This window comes from Eptesicus fuscus, chromosome 15, assembly GCF_027574615.1.
Source record: "Eptesicus fuscus isolate TK198812 chromosome 15, DD_ASM_mEF_20220401, whole genome shotgun sequence".
In the NCBI taxonomy this organism is placed as follows: Eukaryota; Metazoa; Chordata; class Mammalia; order Chiroptera; family Vespertilionidae; genus Eptesicus; species Eptesicus fuscus.
In genome coordinates, this window is record NC_072487.1 from 53,043,003 (window position 1) to 53,069,771 (window position 26,769).

General features: G+C 44.5%; 1 protein-coding gene across 1 annotated transcript in view; it reads right to left on the minus strand.

The window, feature by feature from the left end:
- Positions 1-26,769, minus strand: part of GABBR2 (gamma-aminobutyric acid type B receptor subunit 2) — a 249,382-nt gene that overhangs the window by 79,297 nt on the left and 143,316 nt on the right. The window contains exons 8-10 of the mRNA XM_054727422.1: positions 25,580-25,640; positions 5,642-5,722; positions 2,135-2,285 (exon numbers count right to left, since the gene is read on the minus strand). Of these exons, the coding sequence (XP_054583397.1) occupies positions 2,135-2,285; positions 5,642-5,722; positions 25,580-25,640 (293 nt within the window). The remainder of the gene's footprint in view (positions 1-2,134; positions 2,286-5,641; positions 5,723-25,579; positions 25,641-26,769) is intronic.

A 26,769-nucleotide genomic window follows, 5' to 3' on the forward strand; every position in this document is an offset into this window, starting at 1 on the left:
AGCAGGTAGTGGAGGTGGACGATGGTGTCCTTGTCCCCACCCTCTACCACTGTCTACCTCAGGCTGCCTTTGGGGGCAGTTTTTATAATCCCAAACTACATTCTTCTCCCTCACTTTCTTCAGGAATTCTGCTGTGACGCCTAGCTGCCCAGCAAGCCAGGACTTGGTTAAACCATCAGCTGCTGGAGTTCACCCTCAGAGGCACCTGGCTCCCCCAGCACAATCCACTCAGAACATCTTGGGTTTTCAGGTGCTCCATGACCCAGGTGTTCTTTTGCAGATTGTAATTATGGTCAATTGTTCCCTGAACATTTCCCTTCAGAATATGTATTTCTATTAATCCTTCCACATTTAAAACGTGTAATGTGGTATCAAAGTGGAAGAGAGAGAAAAACCCTGCTGTAAACTGTGGACCATTTACATGGTCTTTCGAGTTGGGAGCAATGGGTCCAGCGCTTGGTCCCTGCTACCCACAGAGGTGCACAGAGATTGGCGAAGCGATTAGCTGGCTGAATTTCCTCACCTGTAAAAGCACAGATCACACTGCCTAGGGCACACGTGCAGCTGAGATGAGACTGGGTTCCTGGAGGCCCTTTTATAAACCAGGATCTGCTAAGGCACCTTCATTCTTATTATCACAGGAAGGAGGGGAGAAGCCAGGAGTTGGGTAGGCTTCCTGGAGGAGGGGACCTTAATTTTGTAGGTAGCATTTAGGAAGACAAAAGTGAGGGGTATCTGGAACTTTAGTGACATTTTCCTCCATACATCTTTGTAGATTTTTAAATCTGCAAAGCCAGTAAAAAAAAAAAAAAAATCACATGGATGTCAGCCTATGGGAAAGAGTAACGATAATTTTCCCCAGGAGGCTAAGATGGGTTAGTTTAGGAATTGAAGGAGTTTAGTCTTATTTTAGGGGCCTCTCACCATTGTGATGGGACTTCTTGAAGTTTATGGGAAGGGAATCTAATGTTAATTAAGACTTATGTGCCCAGGCCTTGTGCCAAATGCTCATTTAAGGTTTGTATGCAGTGGACAAAGTTGCTTTGATTTTTTTGTGTGGCAGTGAATGTGTTATTGGTGATAAAGAAAATAAAACAACAGTCAAATAAAATTCCATTTTGTCCCTCAGGAAATAGGTTTGGCCTGAGCAGTTGCAAAAAAACAAACAAAAAAACTAAACCAACAGAAACAAAAAATCGAGAGCCTGGAGGTTCCTCCTTTACAAACAAAGAAAAGAAAAACAACTGTTCTCCTGGAATTGGGCTTGTTCCTGGCAGCCCTGGAGGTCATGCATCGTGATAGCAGAGCTGTGCTGACCATGGGTGGGCACCGGGCCTGTGACTGAGAAGGTCCTGCTCTGAGTCCTTGCTCACCGTCTCCCACAACAAGGCCAGGAGCTGGAAACCAAAGAAGCTGCCTGTGCTTGGTAAACACTACCACCTGGGATGGTGACCTGTTCTACCCACAACTGACCAGAATAACTCAGAAAGCGAGCTGCTCTCCCCTGGAGAGTGAAGGGCATGTGCGAGGGAACAAAAAATCAAGGGGATGGATTCTGCCACTTGTAGAAGTGTGGCCTTGGACAGTGGCCCCTGCCACTGAGCTTCTGTGCTCACATCTGTAATCTGGGGAGGGGCTTCCTGGACTGCAGTGAGCTGCAACCAATGAAGTGCCAGGCTTTGCACTTAGTGAACCCCTTAGGCCGTGCTTCCCCAAGATGCTGGGGGTGGGACAAAGACACTGGGGAATGCTGTCTTCTAGATTTCTCCTCCTGGGCCAGCACAAACTGCACGAGCACAGACAAAGTCCTGAGAAGGCCTATGGACCTAGATCCTTCAGTTTTATTTAAATTCGCCTTCCTCAAACTTATCTGACAGAGGCTCCTGTGTAATGAGCAGCCCTGTGTCTGTGTGTATTTAAGTGTGTGTGTGTGTGTGTGTGTGTGTGTGGGCGTGCGCGCACACGTATTCATGAAACACCGAATAACATTGCAACGAATGACGGCACACTTTAGGAAACTGCCCTACAATCTTCTGTAGCCCTGAAGAATCCGTCATGCGATGCTCGCATACTTTGTCCATGAGGTTTGTTGATCCAGAAAGCACAATCCAAGAGGAAAGTGTGAACGACTTACTTCTGATTCCGGTTCTTGATGTTGAAAAAGAGAAAAGCGCTGGCCATGATCATCCCCAGGATGGTGAGGGCAGAGAGGATGCTGTAGAGAGGTAGGGAGATCTTCCGGAGCTGTTCTAGGATGATGGTCTTGTCTTTTGGGGGTTCGGATCCTAGAAGGCAAGGAAAAGACATCAACTGAGCCCAGTGCAATCAGTGCCTGAGGGCATCTCTGCCTGGATGTTTCTGACATTTGCCACCGGTGCACAAACTCTGTGCAGGACACATCTACCGGGTGAGCGGGCTCTTGTGGCTGGCCAGCCTGCCTAGCAGGGAGCCTAAGCCAGGACTTATTTCTTTCTCTAAAGAGAATCAATAAGGAATTTGTGATGCATTTAATAGCCATTAGAAGACTAGAATTTGATTTGGTCTAATTACCCTGTTGAAAAACTGTTGCCATGTATCCCCAAAGGTAACAGTGGCTCGGAAGGTGCAGGGCTGGGTGCTGTGAGTGGGTATCATTGGGGGTCACTGGGAGTGAGGAACTAGGCTTTGGCTTTCAAGGGCTATGCGCCAACACATTATAATGACCATCCCTCAACAGGGTGGACACCTTGCCTGTCAATTCCACAGAGATGCATATGTGCTCTGGTTGTGGATTTTCTGCTTCAAGGTCATTATGTTATAAAAGCTCTTTCTGATTTTCCATTTTCATAGGACTCGCTAACTGTGGGAGGCAGAAGCTGCCTGCGTGCCTTCCCCTCCCTGTTGTGCCAGGACTGGGCAGAAACTGTGGGACTCCATATCTCTGTGTGACTGCGAACTGTCCCTGCTCATTCTTCAAGGGCACAGGAACCTGGGGGAGCCCCAAGGGAGGCTGAGCAGACTCATCTTTATAGAAGGTGGCACAATTGTCCCATTTTAGTTTTACCAGGTACAGGGAGGCTTGGGAGGACAAATGCAGGGGCACCCGACTCCAACCTACTTCTTGCCAGTCCTCTTTCTCAGCTGCTGTTTTGGGTCAGGTTTCTGCTGTAGGACTGTGAAATAATGTTGGGGCTTTTCTCTCATGTGTGGAATCAGCCAGGTGCTTGGGGGACCCGCCAGGGGTCACTATGAGTCCCCCCACCCCATGGCTGTGCCATGGGTGCCAGCCTACATTATGCCTCCCTTCCCAGGAGACAAACAGGATGGGCAGATATTGCTTTTAGGGTTTAGGGCTCCCCCAAACATCTGTGCTTCAAAAACTTTGACAGCAAGTTGAAATGTGTTTGGAAACATTCAGTGGATAAGAGGTCTTTGAACATCTAAACAGCCTAGGGACGCTGCCAGGTTGGAAAGCAGCTAGGAACCTGCTGGCATGGTTAATGTAAAGTGTTAAGCAATTCCAAGTAAACAGACTTTTATAAGGAGTGGCTCCAAGGACTAAAAGTCAGGGCAAAAGCAGACACAAGGTGACGGAGGTAACACCATTTGTTGCTTCCAGTGAAAGCACAACATCTGGAAACTTCCTCACCCTCCCTATTTACCTCCCCTCTCCCCCCACCTGTAGCCTGGGCTGTATTAGGCTGGCTCAGGTGACTTCTGGATCCCTAATACAAGAGCCATCTTAGGGGTGCCATGAGTTCTTGGCTGGAAACAAGCCACTCTCTGGGCACCGAGAAAGGGTTACACAATGACTATGACCACAAGCTGTTTGTGTAGAAACAACTTCAGAAAATTGACAACAGCTCCTCCTCCTTACTCCACCCTCTCTTCCCCCGAAATGGCACCTCCCCACCTGTGCATCTTAACTGAGACATTATGGAAGCCAAATGGTAACAACAACTTGTCAGAAGTGTTACTAATAGCAGCAGCCCTGAATTTTCTTTCTTGCTACTCATCTGGTCCATCCATTCATTATTCATCCATTTTTCATTATTTCTTCACCATCACTATTCCTTCACTCATCATCATTATTGATGGTCAACATCATTAATAATCATCTTTCATCTATAAGGCCCAGTGCTTGGTACCAGCGATTCAAAGATAAACAAAACAAAGTCCCTGTCCTCAAGGAACTTACACATTAGCTATGTAAGGAGAAAAAGGCAACCATAATATTTACCGAATGCTTACCATGGGCTAAGCACTTTATAGAGGTTTTCTTATTTGATCCACACAACAATCTCATGAGTAGAAGAGATTATTCCCATTTTGGTGAGTGGAGTGGGCTTGGCAACAGGTTTCTAGGTGTTAAGTAGCTTTTACAGCTAGTAAATGGCAAATCTGGCAGAATTTGAACCCATATCTGCCTAACTCTGAAGACTGTTCTCTCACATTATGTAAACTGCCTCCAATGACAGCGTCTAGAGGGAGGCCTGAGCAGGAAGCAGGAAGCAGAGTGTAGTTCTGCCTGATGGAGTCAGGAAGGGCTACAGAAAGGAAGATGAGTAGTTAGCTTTCACCAAGAAGACAAGGAAGAAAGGGCATTTTGGGCAGAGAACCCAGCAGAGGCAAAGACATGGTGATATATGGCATGTTTGAGGAACTATAAGCAGTTTGGTTGGGGAGATCTGACAGAGAAGGCAGAGAAGTGAGGAGGTGTCCTTTCATGGATGTCTTGGGGGCAATACCATGGAGTAAGACCTCTTGTTGTGCACAACGAACACCATGAAGTGCTCTGAGCAGAAGTGGGGCATCTTCAGCGTGACATGATGGCAAAGGCACTTGGGCTGTTAATGGCAAAATGGACTTGAGGGTTAAGACTGGTTAAGCCTGCCCATACGCCCGCCCATCCATCCATCCATCCATCCATCCATCCATCCATCCACTCATTCATTCATCCACCCACTAGTTCAGTGGCTCACATGTTCACCTGTTCACTCATTTATTTATTCATCCACTCACTTGATCAATCATGTATTCATAAAATATCATTGAATCTTCAACTTGTGCCAGATTATGGCTAGTGCCAGGAATTTAAAGCAAATAGGATCCAGTCAGGGAGCTCATGGTCCAACAATCTGGATATTTCAATACAAAGTGATAGTGGCTACTGTAAAGGCAGAGAAAAAAACTATGAAAGCCAAAAGAAGGGAGCCATTAGCTTGGTTGGGGGGCAATCAGGGAAGGCTGTACAAAAGAGGTGTTTATTTGAGGGAATGGTCTTCCAGGAAGAGCAGCATGTGGAGAGACCCTTTTATCAACCAAACTAAGTTCTTTCCCAGAGGAAAAGACAGAGCTAGATTTAGCTGGGCCACATTGAAAATGAATTATTCCTGGCCATCCTCTGGTTTAAACAGATGCTTCGGTGAAAGCCAGCATTCATACAAGTTCCAGTGACCCATCCCAGGAGCTGGAATACAGCTCCCATGTGAGTGACGGGGACCTTGTGCTCAGTGAGTGAGTGCATGTGTTGACAGGAGAGAATGTTCCCTCTTCCCCACAAGGCCAAAGACTCTGAGAGCTTGTCCGAAACCCTCAGATAATATTCAAGCTTGTGAGCAATTGAGCAGACCCCCTCCTCCAAGAAGGCCACCTGCCTTACCTTGGAACCTAATGGTGTCGTTGATGATCTCCAGCGTGTCAGCCACAGCGTTATATTCTCCCACCTTCACCTCCCTGCGGTCTGTGGGGAACAATAGAGAATGGCTGGTTAGATCTGAGTCCTGTGTTTGGGTCTGAGTGCTCCTCTCTCAGCTCTTGCTCTCCCCACAGGCCCTGGCTATATTCTTGCAGGCTTTTCCTTTCCCCAGGTAGAATCACAAAACTTCCAATCTGATCTGGGCTAGAACAAACACCCTCTCAAACTCTCTTGTCAACTGTCCTTTGCTGTACACGTGTAGAAGGGGAACTCACTCCCCTATAACTGGATTCTCTGCCTGTTACCAAGTCCTTCCTGGTCATTGAACTGAATGTTTTCTCTGTAACTTTTCCCTGTCATCTGACTCTGCCCTCTAGGACCACACAGACTACCTCTACTCCCTCTGCCCCAGGCAGGCCTACAGATTGAAGACAAAGACAGAACATCCCCCCCGCCAACACTCTTCCCCCACCCCACCTTACCAAACATCATTTCTATTTCCCACCTCACCCAGGCCCCTCCTGGGGCCACACTCTACAATATCACTGTCTGTCTGATAGAGTGTAGACCCAAGGACTGACCAACACACTTTAGGCATGATTTGGTCAGCACCATCCCCTCCTTCATTCTGCACATTACATATCTATTGATATATTCTGAGGTAGAATTAGCATCTTTCAGAGGACACATTGCTCTGCTGTGTGACACTGAGCACAGTGTTCTTCATATGCACGTGTCCAGGTGTATTTTCAGGTCTTAGTGGTGCATTTAAATTTTCCTTCATCCTAGATACTATTCTGTTGTTGGGTTTAGGTCAGTGATATTCAACTGGTGTGTGGCAAGAATTTTTAAAACATGCAATGCCTGACTATTTAGTCAGGGACACTGACCTCTTTTCCCTTAGATTGTCAAATAAAAAAATGACAACAGCCAACACAACAATAGCTGTTCAGGGTGAATGAATCAAAATTATACTTATTTTTTGTCAGATTGGCAAAAATATATATATTTTTGGTGTGCTGCAGATTTTTAGTAATTAGTTTATGTGTGCCATGAGGTGAAAAGGTTGAAAATTGCTGGTTTAGGGCATTGTTTTGGACATGGCCAGGGATAATTATAATGACAACTAGACCAGGATGACGGGGCAGGAGGAACGGAGAGTAGTAATTGGATTTGACAAATGTTTCCTTCTTCTCAGGTAAATCTGGACAATTGGGAGACCAATGGGTGGGGAAGATGGGAACTGGGGGTCTCTGGTGCCATTCCCTAAGTGGGGAATCCAGGAGGGGAAAGGATGTTATGTTTCTGTTTGAATGTGCTCAGCCGGAGACACCTATCAGGGGGAGATCCTTGCTCTGGAGCGGGGGAGAAGTCTGGGCTGGGGAGGAGTTGGGGTCATCAGCATGCTGGGAGGTGGAGCAGCGGGCAGGAAGGACACCCCGAGGACAGTGCTGAGTGAGAAGTGAAGGGACCAAGGACAATCCGGGATAGCGCCAATCTCTGGGGGGCAGGCAGAGCAAGGACACTGCAAGGAGATTGGGAAGAAGTGGCCAGGATGCCAGGAGCAGGAGGCCAGGAAAGAGTGGGCATTGTAGGAGCCAAGGAAAATGACAACTTCACCATGGAGCTGGCCAGCAATGTCACATGCTACTGAGAGCCTGGGCCAAACAAGCCCCTTGACAGGGGGTCAGTAGATTTGGCGTATGTGGGCTATTGGTGACCACAGATAAAACAGATGCAGGGAAAGGTGGGGTTAGAGGCAGAGAACAAAAGGGAACCAGTGTGGGAGTAGAGAAAGGAGCCCCCAGGGCAGAGAAGACTTTGACAGAGTTGGGGAGTGGGCAGGCAGGGGCTGAGGTGCCCCACAGTGTGCCTGGGTCTATGCTAGGAACTTTATGTGCCATCTTCTAAGTTCTTACAATTGAGTGGAATAGGTGGTTTCAGTTCCACTTTATAGATGAGGACACTGAGGCCTGGGCAGATTGTGGCTTTGCCCAGACTCCCACTGATACTAAGATACATGGGATCCCTGAGAGGTGACAGTTCCATGTCAAGCTGACAACCCCATAAGCCACCTGTGCCTCCTGAGTATATTAACTGCTTAGAGGAATGCCCACCCTCAGGGCAGGCGGGTCCTGGAGCTGCAGACCCCACATGTGCCCAGAGGAACTGCCTGAAATGGCTCTGGGTGTAAGTGAAATTCTTTGCATAAACGCAGGTGCATGCTGGTCCCTTAAAAACATTTAGGAAATGAAACAGGGAGTCGCATAGAAGTGCCACACTTCTGCCTGCGTTCCTTTGACCATGGGGTGGAAAACAGGGCTGTACAAGTCACTTCCTTCTCCCGCAAAGGTCTCCTCATCATTTGAGGGGTTTCACACTGTGCAGGAGGTTGTGGCATACCTGGGTCACCTAACTCCTAAATGTCACATTAGCAGACTCTGCTGGGAGCTCCAGCATCCGTGCTCAGGCCTTTTGAAGTCTCAGCCCCAAGCAGCTCCTGCCCCTCAGAAAAGGAGGCCCTGATTTATTTATTTGGCGTGGGGAGGCAGCGCATGAAATATGCAGGCTGATCGGAATAAATCATTAGGAGCTGGGAAGTGTGTGGCTGGCCGCCCGCCAGGCCCCCAGCCACACAGCCCACCCCTCTGACTCCTAGGCCCTGCTGTATGCCCCATGGCACCAAAATAATACTCAGCCTCCCACCAAGACCAAAATCACATAATCTCTCCCTGGAGCAGTGCTTGGAGGCTCACAGGCACTTCACACCTTCTTGCATTTAACGCCCACAGCAAACCATAAGTTGGGCATAACTCACCCCAGTGTATAGTTGAGGGAGGGGCCTCGCATAGGTTAAGTGCACGCCTGGACTTGGGACCCCCCAGTTCTGAATTCAGAGCACTTTCACCACCCATACTGAGCAGGGCTTCTGATCATTCAGCCCACATTTATTGAGTGCCTACTGCATGCCGGGCCCAGCCCAAGGTATTTCATGATCAAGAATCCCTCAGAAACAGCAGTGTAGGTGGTGGAAGATTAGGTTATTTCCTCATCCTCAACCAAGGTGGCCTTGGACATCTGTGCTGGAGGCTGGAGATACAAAGATGAAGAAAATTCATAATCACTGACCTTGTAGTTTAGTGACTGCAGCCTCATCCAACCCTAGCAGGGAATTAAAAATCATTCCCAGATAGATGAGGGGGGGAGGAGAGAAAATGGCGACGGAATAGAGTCGGGTTTGGAGTCTGTTCCTGGGGCGGAGAGTCGGAGCAGCAGAGGCTCGCAGAGGGAGTGTATGTGGGCAAGCCAAGGGACAGCTAAACTCCAGGAGAAGGCGGGGGAGTGCTGGGCAGTGTTCCTCTGACCGCGCAGCACCCACAGGGGCTGGGTCCCCTCCTGGAGCTGCGGGCTCGCCGGGCGCCTCGCCATCTTGCAAGGAAAGGAGGATTTTAGTGGAAACCTGGCTTTATGCGACAACTGCTAACACTGAACTGCTGGGAGCACCAGACCACCGGTCCCCTATCAGCGCAAACATTCGGATTCAAAGAAACTCTTCACTGCACCACGGAAAGGTCAGATTTCGCCTGAAATGAGGGGCGGTTTCTAATCCCCGCGGTGGGTGAGGGAAGCGCTGGGTGAGGGAAGTGCGGCAGCCGCAGGACCGGCAGGAGCCGGGAGGTCTGTGCCTAGAAAAATCGGCGGCAGTTGGAGCTGCCGTGATCCGTGAATGAGGAGGGGGGTCTTCTGAGCTGCTAACAGAAGTGACCTCTTGAAAGCAACTCATTTTAATCTGAGGAGGAGGGTCAGACTAATAATTTTCAAAGGAGTGCAGGCTCCTTAGTCTGGGGCACAGACCCACGGTCCGCACACCTGGGCTCTTTCCGACTCTGATTGCTAAGCCCAACACATAGAAAAACCCAGGTGGAAACCCTGAAAGACTGCAGGGGGAAGGTGTTTTTTCGGAACCTGGGGACCAGAGCTGCGTGTGACCATCAGAGAGGCAGCTCTGAGGCACATACCTCCACAAACCGGTAGTGAGTGCCATAGAGGGGAAAAAAGAAAAAAGAAAAAAAAGAGCTAGAGAGGCCCGGAAGTCAATTCAGAAACACTGCCACCCAGGGGCTGAAACGCTAATTGTCTCTGGTGTAATTAAAAATAAATACGAGAAATTAAGAGAGGGCTGGCTTAAAAAGCAGGACTGGCTTCCAACACTGAGGAGCCCTGGAATGAAGCTGAACTGAAATACCGCCCAGACTGGGAAAAAGGCGTACCAAACAGAATAATAGAGGAAGTGAATGACAGCCGCTACTGCACATTTTAGTCTTCCTATTTTTTAATTTTCAATTCTTTTTTCAATTTTTAAAATTTTTTATTCTCATATTTTTTTATTTTCATTTTTTGCATCTTTTACTTAAGAAACTATTTTTTTTCTTTTTCCTCACTCGATTTTCACCTTTTTAATTATTACATTTTTATTTTCAATCAATACTATTATTACTATTATTTTACTTTTTTTTTTTTTTTAATGTCATTTGATTTTCTCTTTCTTTTTTTTTTGGATTAGTGTCCTACATTCGATTTGCATCTTTCCCTTACAATCGCTTTACCCTATCTCAAAGCTAACATTATGCCATCACTCTCCTCCTAACCTTTCCCATTTTGGTCCCCAGTTTATTTTAACCCTTTCTGGCTTTAGATTTTCCCTACTTTTTCAGTTTACTCCCTGCTAAAACTTCACCCTACTTATATATCTAATTCCCAACCCCCTGCTCCAAATCCATACAAACCTCTCTCTACGCTACCTTAAAAAAATTATTTTTCTCTCGGGCCTTTTGTTGTTGTTTGCTTGAATGTTGATTAGATTGAATTTTTATGCTTTTTTATGAGATTGTTTTGATTATTCTTTTTGTTGGTTTGGTTGGTTCTTTTGTTTGCTTTGTTTTTGTTTGTTTTTTACTTTTGTTTTCCCTTGCCTCACTTGATATTAGCTGCTGTTGCAGTTTGTATTAATCTCCAGGCTCGTGTTGCTGGAATTTGCTGGGAATAGTGGTTGTTCTAGTGGAGTTTACTCCCCATATATATAGTTTGTTCCCCTTTTCTCTCTTAGTATCATTCTTGTCTCTCTTACTTTTTTTTCCTTTTATTTTTCTTTTCTGTTATTTCTTTTTCTTTTCTTTCTTTCTGCTCTTTTCCCAAGTTCAGATTCACACTCGTTGTTTTTTTTGTTTTGTTTTGTTTTTTTCGTTGTTGTTCTTTCTTTTTACTCTCCCTCTTCCACTCCTATTCCCTAATTTGTCTTTCTCTGGTGGTTACCTTTATTGGAGGTTATTAATATCGTGAATACAATTCTGTTCAGTGCCTTGTCTGTTGTGCCTGGTTGTGTTGTATTTTATAACTTTAAATCAACGCCAGAGAGAGAAATCTATATAACCAGACATCCGGAGAAGAGAGACCATGGGGAGACAAAGAAACAGCCCCCACAGGAAAGAGAAACAGGCATCACCAGAAAAGGAAGTAAACGATTTAGAGGCAAACAACCTATCAGAGAAAGAATTCAGAGAAATGATCATAGGGTGGCTGAAAAGGATGGAAGACAAATTCGACAATATGAGTAAGAACCAAGAAGAAATGAAGAAGAACCAAGAAGAAATGAAAAATGACATCGCTGCTGTAAAGAACTCAATAGAAAGCATCAAGAGTAGACTAGATGAAGCAGAGGACCGCATAAGTGAGCTAGAAGACAAGATGGAAAAAAATACCCAATTACAACAGCTTCTAGAAACAAAAATTAGAAAGATTGAGGAGAGCGTAAGGGAACTTCGGGACAATACAAAACAAAACAACATCAGGATAATAGGGGTGCCAGAAGGAAAGGAAACTGAGCAAGGAATAGAAAACCTGTTTGAAGAAATAATAACAGAAAACTTCCCTGATATAGGGAAGAAAAAACCCACACAAATCCAAGAAGCTCACAGAGTTCCAAGCAAAATGAACCCCAAAAGACCGACGCCAAGGCACATTATAGTTAAGTTGGCAAACACCAACGACAAAGTAAGAATCTTACAAGCGGCCAGAGAGAGACAGACAGTTACATACAAAGGAACCCCCATCAGACTAGCAACTGATTTCTCAACAGAAACTCATCAGGCCAGAAGGGAATGGAATGAAATATACCAAGTCATGCAAAGGAAGGGTCTAAATCCAAGAATACTATACCCAGCAAGGCTATCAATCAAAATTGAAGGTGAAATCAGGAGCTTCACAGACAAAAAAGGACTAAGGGAGTTTATCACCACCAAACCAGCAATGAAAGAAATGCTAAAGGGTCTGCTGTAAAAAAAAAAAAAAAAGAAAGAAAGAAATAGGAAGCAAAGAAGGTACACAGGGGTATAGAATAAAAATGGCGTCAAATAAGTACCTATCAATAATAACTTTAAATGTAAATGGATTGAATGCCCCAATCAAAAGACACAGGGTAACAGACTGGATAAGAAAACAAAACCCAGATATCTGCTGTCTACAGGAAACCCACCTCAAAAAAAAGGATGCATACAGACTGAGAGTAAAGGGATGGAAAAAGGTTTTCCAGGCAAATGGAAATGAAAAAAAAGCTGGGGTTGCAATACTTATATCTGACAAATTAGATCTCAAAGTGAAGGACATAACAAGAGATAATGAAGGCCACTTCATAATACTAAAGGGAGAAATCCAACAAGAAGAAATAACTCTGGTAAACATATATGCACCCAATACAGGAGCACCAAGATACATTAAAAAACTCCTGGAAGATATCAAAGGAGAGATTGACAGTAATACAATCATAGTAGGAGACTTCAATACCCCACTATCACCATTGGACAAATCCTCTAAACAAAAAATCAGCAAAGAAACATCAAACCTAAATGACTCACTAGAACAGATGGAATTAATCGACATCTTCAGAACATTTCACCCCAAAGCCACAGAATATACATTCTTCTCAAGTGCACATGGGTCATTTTCAAAGATAGACCATATGTTAGGACATAGGCAAAGTCTCTACAAATTCAAGAAGATAGAAATCATATCAAGTATCTTCTCAGATCACAGTGGCATAAAACTGGAAATCAACTACAATAAAAACAACCCAAAGAAATCAAATACTTGGAGACTAAACAGCATGTTATTAAACCATGACTGGGTTACCAAAGACATCAAGGAAGAAATAAAAAACATCATGGCAACAAACGACAATGAAAACACAACAATCCAAAATCTATGGGACACAATGAAAGCAGTCCTGAGAGGGAAGTTCATAGCTCTACAAGCCTACTTCAAAAAACAAGAAACAATGGTAATAAATTACCTAACCCAACAACTCAAAGAGTTAGAGAGAGAGCAACAAGATAAGCCCAGTGTAAGCAGAAGGAAAGAAATAATAAAGATCAGAGCGGAGATAAACGACATAGAGACCAAAGAAACAATACAAAAGATCAACAAAACCAAGAGCTGGTTCTTTGAAAGGATAAACAAGATTGATGGACCTCTAGCCAGGCTCACCAAGAAGCAAAGAGAGAGGACCCAAATAAACAAAATCAGAAATGAAAGAGGTGAAATAACAACAGATCCCGCTGAGATACAAAGGATTGTTACAAAATACTACGAACAACTCTATTCCAACAAACTGGACAACCTAGAGGAAATCGACATATTCCTAGAAAAATACAACCTTCCAAAACTTAATCAGGAAGATTCTAAACAGCTCAACATGCCAGTAACTATGGAAGAAATTGAAGCAGTCATCAAAAAGCTTCCGGCAAACAAAAGCCCGGGGCCAGATGGCTTCACAGGAGAGTTTTATCAAACTTTCAAGGAAGAACTAAAACCTATCCTCCTCAGACTATTCCAAAAAATTCAAGAGGAAGGAACACTTCCAGGCTCCTTCTATGAAGCCAGCATCACCCTAATACCAAAACCAGATAAAGACAACTCAATGAAAGAGAATTACAGGCCAATATCCCTCATGAACATTGATGCCAAAATCCTCAACAAAATTCTAGCAAATCGGCTCCAGCAGTACATCAGAAAGATCATACACCATGACCAAGTAGGATTTATTCCAGGAATGCAAGGATGGTACAATATCCGCAAATCAATAAACGTGATACATCACATAAACAAATTGAGAGATAAAAATCACATAGTCATATCAATAGATGCAGAAAAAGCATTTGACAAAATCCAACACCCTTTCTTGATAAAAACTCTCAACAAGGTGGGAATAGAAGGCTCGTACCTCAACATAATAAAAGCTATTTATGATAAACCCACAGCAAACATCATACTCAATGGGCAAAAACTAAAACCATTTCCCCTAAGAACAGGAACAAGACAGGGATGCCCACTCTCACCACTCCTGTTTGACATAGTACTGGAAGTATTAGCTATCGCAATTAGGCAAGAAGAAGAAATAAGAGGCATCCAAATTGGTAAAGAAGAAGTGAAGCTGTCCTTATTTGCAGATGACATGATATTGTACATAAAAAACCCAAAAGATTCCATCAAAAAACTAATAGACTTAATAAATGAATTCGGCAATGTAGCGGGATACAAAATTAACGCCAAGAAATCTATGGCTTTTCTATACACCAATAATGAACTTACAGAAAGAGAGACTAAAAAAGCAATCCCATTTACCATCGCACCAAAAAAATTAAGATACCTAGGAATAAACTTAACTAAGGAGGTAAAAGACCTATACGCAGAAAACTACAGGACACTGAAAAAAGAGATAGAGGAAGACGTAAACAGATGGAAGAACATACCATGTTCCTGGATTGGTAGAATCAACATCATTAAAATGTCCATACTACCCAAAGCAATCTACAGATTCAATGCACTCCCCATCAAAATACCAACAGCATACTTCACAGACCTAGAAAGAACTCTCCAAAAATTCATCTGGAATAAAAAAAGACCCCGACTAGCCTCAGCAATCCTCAGAAAGAAGAATAAAGTAGGTGGGATCTCAATACCAGATTTCAAGCTGTATTACAAAGCCACTGTTCTCAAAACAGCCTGGTACTGGCACAAGAACAGACATATTGATCAATGGAACAGAATAGAGAACCCAGATATCGACCCAAACCACTATGCTCAATTAATATTTGACAAAGGAGGCATGAACATACAATGGAGTCAAGACAGTCTCTTCAATAAATGGTGTTGGGTAAACTGGACAGATACATGCAAAAAAATGAAACTAGATCACCAACTTACACCATACACAAAAATAAACTCAAAATGGATACAGGACTTAAACATAAGACGGGAAACCATAAAAATACTAGAGGACTCCACAGGCAACAAAATCTCAGACATATGCCAAAAGAACTTCTTCACTGACACTGCCCCTAGGGCAATGGAAGCTAAAGAGAAAATTAACAAATGGGACTACATCAAAATAAAAAGCTTTTTTACAGCAAAAGAAACCATCAACAAAACAACAAGAAAGCCCACCGCATGGGAAAACATATTTGCAAATGCTATCACTGATAAAGGTTTAATCTCCAACATCTACAGGCAGCTTATGCAACTTAATAAGAGGAAGATAAATGATCCAATAAAAAAATGGGCAACAGACCTAAACAGAATATTTTCAAAAGAAGACAGAAGGAAGGCCAAGAGACACATGAAAACATGTTCAAAGTCACTTATTATCCGAGAGATGCAAATCAAAACAACAATGAGGTACCATCTCACACCTGTCAGAATGGCTATCATCAACAAATCAACAAACAACAAGTGTTGGCGAGGATGCGGAGAAAAAGGAACCCTCGTGCACTGCTGGTGGGAATGCAGACTGGTGCAGCCACTGTGGAGAACAGTATGGAGTTTCCTCAAAAAACTGAAAATGGAACTCCCATTTGACCCAGTAATCCCACTCCTGGGAATATATCCGAAGAAACTAGAAACACCAATCAGAAAGGATATATGCACCACTATGTTCATAGCAGCACAATTTACAATAGCTAAGATTTGGAAACAGCCTAGGTGCCCATCAGCAGATGACTGGATCGGAAAACTGTGGTACATCTACACAATGGAATACTATGCTGCCATAAAAAAGAAGGAATTCTCATCATTTGCAGCAACCTGGATGGAATTGGAGAACATTATGCTAAGTGAAATAAGCCAGTCAATGAAAGAAAAATACCACATGATCTCACTCATTTAGGGATAGTAAAGAACATTATAAAGTGGTGAACAAAAAGATAGATACAGAGACAGTAAAGCATCAAACAGACTTTCAAAGTACAGGGGGAAAGTTTGGGAAAGGTGGGGGAGTTATGAAATCAAACGAAGGACTTGTATGCATGCATATAAGCATAAACAATGGACGCAAAACTCTGGGGGGGGAGGGCATGTGTGGGTGTGGGGTGGGGGGTAATAGTAAGATATGTACACATATAATACCTCAATAAAAATATTAAAAAAAAAAAAAAATCATTCCCATTTGCAGGTGGCACTTCCCTTCCGGCTCATACCCTATAAGCTGTGGTTATAAATGTAAAATGGGAACTTTCAGAGTGGCTATGAGAACTAGAGAGGAGAATACGGGCAATTTCTGGCTTGGGACCTAACTCATAGTGAGTGTTCAATAAATTAGAGTTATTTAAGTCATGATGAAAGTGACTGTGAGCCATCTGCTAGGTCCCCAAACACTCCCTACGTTTACTTACTGCCACTGGCTCCCCACAACGGTCCCTCTGCTTGGAAGGGAGCTTTCCCCTCCCTCTACCAAACCAAAGGTCCAAACTTTATCCACCTCTTCCAGGAAGCGTTCCCAGAGTACTGCTCCCTGCTCCCAGTAACCTGTTTGCTGTGAGCTCAGCCCCTCGTGCTGGAGCAATGGCCCAGGGGTGCCCAGGCCTTCTGATTTCTGCCTGCTGGTTCCTGAGCAGAACCTGAAGTCTGGCTTCTGACATCCTGGGCAGCATAGAGTCTATTCCTCACACCCTGCCCAGGGCCCCTCAGGGGTCTGACGGTGGAAGGCTGGTGTCCCCTGCGTTCTTCCATTCACCATGGCCCAGTGGTGGTGACTATGATAGGCACCGGCACTTTCACCTTTTAAGTCTTGGGCTGCTTGGTAACTCCATTGTGCAAACAATGCTAACCACTCATTTAAACACACACGAGCCTTGCAGACCGAGGACAGGGGATCTGTGGACAGATAAAAAGGCGCACTGGGGGCCGGGAGGTTGGGGTATCCAGCAGAGGGAGAGGGGCTGTGACACTGGGTCTGTTTCTGGCTGACTGTCTGCCCCACAAGCTCTGTGCAGGTTGCCACTGACTCACTGTGTGACCCATTCCCTTCCTCTGGGCCTCAGTTTCTCCATCTGCAAACTGCACTGCAGGAATTCCTAGGGATTAGGGTCACCTGGAGAACTTCTAGAAAATACATAAGACTGGTCCCAGCTTGGACCTATTATATTGAAACTTCTCGGGGTGGATCCTGAGTAGCAGTATTTTTAAAGGTCCTCTAGCCCGGCCGGAGTTGCTCAGGGGTTGAGCACTGACCTATGAACCAAGAGGTCACTGGCTGGATTCCTGGTTCAGGGCACATGCTTGGGTTTCAGGCTCAAGCCCAGTGGGGGATGAGCCAGGAGGCAGTCAATCCATGTTTTTCTCTCATTGATGTTTCTACCTCTCGGTCCCTCTCCTTTCCTCTCTCTCTAAAATCAATAAAAAAATTTTAAAAAGTCCTCTAAGTGGGTCCTGATGCATAGCCAGAGTTGAGAACCACTGGATTATACTGAGGGCCCTTCAAGCTGACACTTTCTGTTCTCAGAGGCTAAAAAATACTGTGAAACAAAGAACTCCCTTTCCCACAGAATAGTACTGGTTCCTTGTTGTGGGGCAAAAAAGGAATGTTCTCTTAAAAAAAGTGCATTCTTTATTTCAAAATTTGGATTTGGATGATAGGTCCCATTTATAAAAATTAGACTTCTCCCCCAAAAGTCCAGTCTGAAAATATTCACTGGCTGTGGGCCTGAGAGCATTCCTGAGGGGGCAGGGAAATAGCTTCAATCACAGAGTGATTCTGCCTCCCGCCTGCACCACAACCAACCCTGGTGGCAGAACCAATGGAGGGTCACCAGTCTCCTGCTTTAGCTGGGTCCCCACATCCTGCTACAGGGGCTCTACCTCCCTCACCCCCAAATGCCCATTGGTCCTCAACTGGCTCAAGATCTGAACTGAGGAACGTGTATATGTTCTTTAAAATGTAACTGCTGTTGCAAACAGATTCAATGCATAACTATGAAGTTAAAAAAAAAAAAAAGATGACCTTGGCTCAATGAAAATCAAAGATTCTAGGACTCCTGTCCCTCCTAAGAAAATCCTAAACTCAGATAGAAAGGACTCTGACTGGAAGACAGACTCTTGGAGTTGGTCCAAGCTTTGGCCCTCACCTATGTAAGGAGCCCTGGGAGGGTCCCATCCCCTGCCTGGGTCTTGCTAAAGTGAGTGGGCTGCTTGGGGAGATCTCTATAGCTTCCAACTCTTGGTTGATGATTCAGCAACTGCTCTGAAGGGTCTTCCTCATTTTAAGCTGCAAGCTTTTCCCTGAGGCTTCCCCGCACAGCTCCCGGCTTTGCCAGGGGTGGCACATCACATCAATTCCTGCTCCTGGCGGTTCTTCAGAGATGAGAATATGGCAATTGCAGGCCTTGATTCTGCTCTCCTCCAGGATGGCCAGCCATTCCTCAGGAAGTCCACCCCACCCCAGTCTGGTCACTGTGGACAGAACCTACAGGGTTGCTCCCCTCACTGGGGTGGGAGTAGATGGAAGCAGGTCCCTGGGCCCGGATCCCCTCACACACTCTGTCTTCACAAACAACATGCCACTGTCACAATTTTAATAAGTTAACTTCATTGGCCTTTGTTTTGAGATTTTTAATAGGCCAAGTGGACATTGGCCAAATGCCCTAGGAGTATAATGACCCCGCCAAGGACAGATTTGTCCATTGACTCACTCAAACTGTCCCAGGGGCAAAAGCTAAGTACCGGGAGGGGGAGGGGGAGGGCGGGGGGGGGGGGGGTGGGGAGATGCAGGACACATACAAATACAACAGGTTATCTGCACTTAGAACACCTTTTCTCTCTTTTTCTTGGCTAACTCTCACTAGAGAAACTGGTCTTTCAGAATTCATCTCAGATGCCACCTCTCCCAGGCAGTCTTCCTAGAATCTGGTGGGTGGAGCCAAATGCCCCTCCTCTAAATGCCATCAGTTATCACACCCAATTGGGGTCCTGTGTCTGCTCCCAATGGACTGTGAGCTCCCTGAGGGCAGGGGTTGCGTCTTGACTATCTCAGCACCCTCTGTGCCCAGCATCATCTGGCATGCAGATGCCAGGAAATGATTGTTAAGCAACTTTAAAAGCCCAAACCATAGGGAAAAAGAAAGAAAGAAAAGAATTTAACCACATCAAAATAGAGAATTTCTTTTCAACAAGGACTTAATGTTTATAGACAAGTGACCAAATGAGAGAAGATGTTTGCAAAGCCTCAAGCCAACAAGGGACCGATATCTAGACTCTATAAGGAACTCTTGCAAATCAACAAGAAAAATACAGTGCCCTCAGAATAAAAGTGGTCAAAGGATCAGAACAGACAATTAATAACTGTCTAACAAGCACAGGAAGAAATGCCCAAACTCATTAGTAAGCAAATAAATAATATCTAAAACCACAATATGATATTACTTTATACCTTTAGACTGGAAAAAAATGAGAGGTCTGGAACACCAAGTGTTGGTGGGAGGTAAGGGCACAGGGATCCTCACGCCGGTGGGAGTGGAGACGGCCACGGTGACTCACTGAAAGAGCCATCTGGCAGATTTTAGGCCTGTTCAGTGTTCACACACAACTTCCAACCCAACAATTCTCCTCTTGGGCATTTGTCCTAAAAATGCCCAGTTGGGTTCACAGGGCACATGTACAAGAAGCCTCATTATTTGTGAAGGCAGAGAGTTGAGGTGACCTGGGTGTCTGTCACTGGGAGAGTGGATGGGTACAGGGTGGGTGTGCCCCATGGGGTGAGCAATGAAAGCCATGTGCTAGATGGACACACGGGAACATGGAGGTATCTTAGGAAACAAAGTGCTGAGTGGAAAAGAAACAGGAAAGATATGTAATCCAGTTGCATTGATGTAAATTCAAAATATATACACAAGCAGTAATATACTACATCTTGCAAGAACAGATACAAACACAACGCACTCATTCAACACTTAGAATGGTTGCCTTTCACTGGGGGAAGTAGGAATAGGGTTTGAAAATAAATGAGGGAAAAAGGGTATAAACAAACAAAAGAGTTTTCATGAACCAATGATAAAGTGTGAAGCAAGACTGCACTTTTCTCAAGAAACTCTGGAAAGGAGTAAATCTGGGGTCATTGTCAAGAGTGCCCAGGAGAGGAGGAGGAAGCCAACAGTTGCCACGGCCCTTCTCTGCAACAGTCACCAACGTAGAACATTCATAGCCTCACGACACTGAATTTTCACCTTCCCTCTTAAGGCAAGGAAGATGATCACCTTTTATTTTACTGTTTTTAAATAAATGCTGAAATGATGGCTCAGAGAAATTAAGCCACAGTGCCTAGCTACTAACAATTAGACACGCCTGCTTCAAAGCTCACCGACTTTCCATATAATAGGAGATGAGTTCCCCATCACTGGAGGCATTCAAGCAGAGCTAATGCTATAAAGGAGAGCTAGGGCTCCCTTCAACATGGAGACTCTAAGGCTCAATGAAACACAAGGCCTTGGGCTTCCTAAAAGGTAAGTCCTCGATCATAAGGGCTGAGGTGGTGTCAAGGTCAGGGTCAGTGTCAAGGTCAGGATAAGACTTTCAGCCTGAAAGAACTGACATTCACATATGTCTTTCCATTCCTGCTGACCCACATCCCTGCCCGTGTATCCTGCAGTTTGATGGACTATGTCTCCACTCTTACTTGTATCAAGTTGAGTGGCAGTGACAAACTGGCCTTTTCAGACCCATGGCTTGGTGAAGAGAGCTATAACACATGCCTTGACAGAGGAAAAGGGTACTCAAACTGGGGTCAAACTTGCTCTGAAAGTTTTCTAGTAGGTTCTGGGAAATTATCTTCCTGCTTTTATAGGCACTGGCACTGGGCCAGAGAGATTATGAAACCCCTGGAGGGAAGGGGGCAGGGACCATTTCTCATTCGGCTTGGCTTCCTCTAGAGGACTTGGTAAAAACGCCTGGCAGATGCTCAGGAAATTTGCACTGAATAGAACCATATCTGTTACCCCAAAGACCAAACAGTAATTAATGTCTGCAAATGAGGAGGACAAGCCTACATTTCACTAGGTACATTCTGAATGACAATTTTGTTGTTGGAGCGATAGAGGACCCTATCCCTTCAAATCAAGTGCTGAACTACTCCAAAGTCTGAGTCTTTTATGCGACACAGAAGCAGTATGACATTCAAGCACATCACCATTCACCAAGATTCTCACAAACAGGCCTAATGAAGGCAGGGATGGTGAGTTAGAGCACAGATGCTTAGATTTCACGAAGAACAGCATAAATAAGGCTCTAATCATGGCTTCACTCAACTTCCTTCCCTGCTGCAAATTCTGAGCCATGTTTAGACTTTGGCAGTTAACATGAATTCTTTCTTCTCATAAGGAGAAAGAAAAAAAAAAGGCCAATTCTCTAGCATTCATCATCATCTAACATAGTTCAGTGGAAGTCAGCGAAGGCATGGGGGAGGTACTCTGAACTTGGAGTTGAAAGGGGTTTAGGCCAGTCCCACTATATCCAGGGTGTGTGGCCAACAGGATAATAATACCTGCCTTACCTATAGCCATGGGTAGCGCCCTTAGAACAGTGCCTGAGACAAGGGTAAGAATGCAGGTAATTTATTTGGAAGATGATCCTAGGATTCACTGATAGGGGTTCAGGGAGGCGACAGAGGGAAGGGAAGGGAGCCAGTACAACGTACATTATGAGCAGGTTTCTGGGAAGGCAACTGAGGCACAATTCCATTGGAACTGTCCTCAGCTGACATCTAGGGACAGACTAGAACGTACCTTGAAGTTCTTGGGAGTTTCCACCCAAGGGGAAAGGACACTGGGAAATTTGTCCTCCATTTCTCATCCATCCCTGGCTCAGGGCTGCCCCTGGATGTGTTAATTCCCTGGACATCTGATCTGCTTCTCTTAATAAGATACTTATTCTGGAAATGTGGATGCTAAGAATTATGGGTGGAATCTACCACACCTACCCTCTAGGATTGTCCTGATGGGAGGTAAGAGCTCTGGGAACCCTTGGAAATGTAGTAAATGGAGGGAAACTGGGGATTAGGAAGATCATTCTCAAGGCTCTAAAACCCCCTCTGGATTCAAAATGCCTCAGTCTCAAGAGGGACCATGGAGTTAGCCCTGGCGCAGTAGTTTAGAATAGTTCTGTTTATTCACCACTCCTACGTTTGCAAAAAATGTCCTTCTGCCTGGAACAACAATGGCTGCCATCATGAATTTGCTTTGGCTCACATTTTTGTTGTCAAGGCTAACTGCTGTTTACCAGACTTTCTGCCTTGACTTAAGTCATGAGAAACCATCCTACCTAATAAAATAGTAATATGCAAATTGACCGCACCTTTGCTACGCCCAAGCCACGCCCACCAGCTAAAGCCACACCCACCAGCCAATCAGGGCGCGTATGCAAATTACCCAACAAAGATGGTGGCTAATTTGCATACGCGGAGAGAGGGAGGAGTGAAGACTGAAGACAACTTAGAGGGAAGAGGGAGGAAAAGCGGAAAGCAAGGTGGCTGCCAGAGGGAAAGCCCGGGCAGGGCGGAGCGGGGTGGAACGGGGCGGAACGGGGCGGAGCGGGGCAGGCGGCAGTGGCGAGCGGGTGCAGGCACGGTGACCGTAAAGGCAGTGGCAGCGGCAGCGCACGCGGCCGCAACAGCCGCTTGCAGGATTTTCCTGCAAATGGGCTACTAGTGAGTAAATGAAGATGTTCCTAAATTTCCACAAGCTGTCTCACTAACTAATTCAGTAAGCATTTACCAAGAGCCAGCCAGGAGTCAGGCAGCATGCTAGTAATGTGATTAGGTTCCCACAACTAGAGTTTATAAAGCAAAATCTCATTTGGCCCTTAACCCAGCCCCAGGAAGCAGGCAGGGCAGGCATTAATGCCATCCCATTGTCTAGAGGAGAAGACTGAGGCTTAGGGAAATGAAGTGTCTTGCCCAGAAACAGATCTTGCAAAAGAAGCCCTCTCTGCTGGGGCTGGCTACTTATGAGTCAGCTCTGTTGTGAGCCCTGCTGTCCAATCTCCCTTCTAAATAAGAGGGTGAGGCAAGGGGGAGAGAGCGTGTGAAGGGAATGGCAGAAAATAACATGGTAACTCCACGCAGAAGCCATTTACAAGGTCAATGGCATGAGGTAATTTAGGAACTGGTAACCCCTGGGGACAGGCATATCCTCTGGGCAAATTCCTGGAAGGTCCCAGAAGAGAGTCTGGACCAGCCCTTCTGGGAGAGGAAGCATGAGCCCAGAGAAGAGAAGGAATGAACTCGCCATTCAGGGCCTCAGTTTCCTTCCCCTCTGTGAAATGAGATGATAACCTGAACTCTGACTTGGACAGCCTATTCAATATTCAATTCTCTTCATCCTGGCAGAAAAGGCACCTCTGAAACCCTATGAATTTGGGTAACTCACTATTGTGCTGATGTGAACATGATGCCCCCAGCACAGCATCCCTCTGTCAATAGGATCAATGTTTATTTTTAAAACATGCAAATAGGAGTATCTTCCAGCTCTAATAGTCAATAAAGCTGAACACAAGTGTGGCAAAGGGAGAACACGCAGGCATACATGTGCATGTGAGCACTCAGTGGCTGCCACTGCCACTGCCACTAATCAGCTGTGTGTCCCTGGGGAAAACATATCCCTTCCCCGTGCCTCAGTTTCCCCATTTACACCATGAAGTAGGGAGATAAGATCATCTCTAAGGCCCTGCCCCTTCTGACATCCTACATATTGTTATGTGTGGGTAGCAGCTATAGGGGTAGGCAGACAAAAAGGCATCAATGGGGTTTCAACATACCAAGGAAATCTGGATTTGCCCCTGAAAAGTGTCATAATTTTTGACAAAGTGCTAGTCATAATTGCTACTACTTGCTGAGCAAGAAATATATGCACATATTTCTCTGCATTATCTCAACCAGTTCATCCTACATACTAAGATGAAAGGTAGGATTATATTCTTATTTGAGGACATCAATGCTCAGGGAGGTGAAGTCACTTGCCTGATGTTCTACAGCAACAGAGTCAAACACACCTCAATACTGTTTGCTACACTGCTTTCCTTATAAATGCCTAAAAACAGCCACTGGAGTTGGTGTCTAATCCTAACATCGGGAAAAGGCAATAAAATTGGCACGCACTTGTAGCTGTGATTGGCCGATCAATATTTTACAAAATATCCTCCTAGAATGATATAATTTGAGAACTGGAAATGTGACAAGAGAATTTAGTTGCAATCACTCAAGAAAAAAAAAAAAAGTAAGTATCTTTGCCAAGATGCTTACTTTGTTCAACCAATGAAGAAGTAAGACTTAACAAATGGGAAAATAATTACGTTTGCCTAAAATTACATCTTTTGTGCACGTCAGAGAGCTGACATGTGTTTCAATTACCTGCCACGGGAAGACAAATGGGTAAATCTACAAGATTGCATTATGGAGCGATAGCATCCAAGGACAACTCTCCTGATTGATCTGAATCCAGTGGGGATTTGTCTGAATGAATCTGAGTAACTTGATTTCATTTCTTGCTTTCCCCTGGATGACTTTGGGATTTCAAAGTGAGTTGACACAGAAGGCACAGCTTCCAGAAACATCCAGATGCTGATGAATGATCATCTAGTGCTTTTGGCTAATGACCCTGCTAATGACTATACTGAGCGGAACTGAGGTGTCTGCCTTGAGGAATGCCCAGTCCTACTCCTCATGGATGCCCTGTGGACTCTGACAAGCCACTGCCCCTCTGGTCCCTGTATCCTCCTTATCACATGAGAAACTTAGTCTGGATGATTTCTGAGGTCCCTTCCAACTCTGACAGCAGAAAAGTTCAACAAATGACCTGGGTCTTAAAAAAAAAAGTAGTGATTATAGATTAAAAGAAACTATAGAGACACATTAACCAAATACAAAGAGTGGACGTTGTGTGGATTCTCTAACAAACCAACTGTAGAGACATTTTTGAGCTAATTGGAGAATGAACATAGACTGGGAATGAAAGGATATTAACAATTGTTGTTAAATGCTTTAGGTGTGATAATAGTATCGTGGTTATGTTTTTAAAAGTCATTGTCTAGTAGAAATGCATACTGCAGTATTTATAGATTGAAATGAGATAATGTCTGAGAGCTGCTTTAAAACATTTACAGAAAAAACACAGAGGGGTAACAGGGTGAGTCAAGATAAAGCAAGATTGGCAAAATGTTGATAATGGTTGAAGCTGGGTGATGGGTTTACTATGCTATTCTCTCAACTTCAGAATCTGAATATTTCTATAATCTAAAACAACGTAAGTTTTCTCAGAATATTGGAACTGACTTACCCCTCCCCCCTTACATTCAGGAGTTTCTCAGAGTCATGTGGGAAGACTGAATGGGCCTGAAAAGTAATACAGTAAAGAAAAAATATTCTAAATATGTTGAAACTACTGTTTTCACAGAGAAGTGTTTTCTATTGACTTTGATTTCTCTTATCTGGAACATCATACTTTCATTTGTTTTGATGTATTGTATTGCATAAAACAACATCCCTGAAAACAGAATTCATCAAGTAGAAAGAAGAAGCATCAAAAAGCCTACCTTGAAATTGAGTAAATTTAATGGTCCCCATTCTTTCCCCGTTCCGGAACACAACTTGACCCTAAAAACAAAGCAAAACAAACAAACAAGAACAAAGGAGAAATGCCATATTAGCTTAGACACTACTGATCTCAACTGAAATTCATTAACTGTACAATGCAATTATTAATATTAGAGGAAAAACAGATTCCTGTTAGACTACAGATGCAAAATTAAACTAATTGTTTTTAAACTGGCTGTGACTTTATCTGTTTAATTTAAGGAGCACAAAATCAATAATGGGACTAACACATGTGAATTAAAGCTGAGATATGCATCATCATTATCAGCACAGCTATTTATTAAACATCCACATGCCCTGTGGCGTCCTGGGACAAGGTCTTCCAGGGTGCTGGAAAGACAGAGGCACGGGTGGGGCCAGAGAGTCTGGCCCTGACTGCTTTTGTGCCCCATTAAGATGTGTGGCTTTGCCGAGGCTATTTGGCTTGAGGACCAGAAGGGGGCTGTAGGTCAGTTAGCATTTCTCATTAAGGACAGAGGATATTTTTTGTAAGTTCTTCCTGAGTGGGGCAGCACAAAATTAAGCTTCTTGCGCCAGCGACATGTGTCACAGGCAGCTGAGCACCCCTCGTTAGGGAACCTGGGGGCTAAAGACAGTGAGTGGCTTTGTTGGCTGATACAAGGGTTCCACATGCTGGGCTAACCAAACTGGGAACATGAAGAGGCACTGGTCTCTCCTTGCCAATTTATGGTCCACCTAAAATTCTGCAACCAGGCAAGGAAATTGTCACACATTATATCAATGGATCTTGTGACAAGCTTGAGTGAATAGGGGGATAATCCTGATTTAACAAATTAAGAAGCTGACTGAGGAAGGTAATGCCCTTTATGTAAGGTCACTGTAAGCTGCTGGAGTTCAAATTCGAGTTTGATTTTAATGTCCATGCTATTTCACTATAGCATGCTGTTTCTGATCCAGAAATAAATTATTTCCTATCTCTCCATTAATGAGATATCAGGAAAAGAAATGGTCTTAAATGTGTACTGCTTTACTCTCACAGTTGTGATCTTACATCATCAGGTAAAATTTCAGAGCCTGCTCAATTCTCAGGAGAAAGTGCCAGAAAATATCTTCCCTTGGTGGAAACTCAAAGTCTGAGGCCCTGAGGCTTTTGGCACAAAGAGAAAAT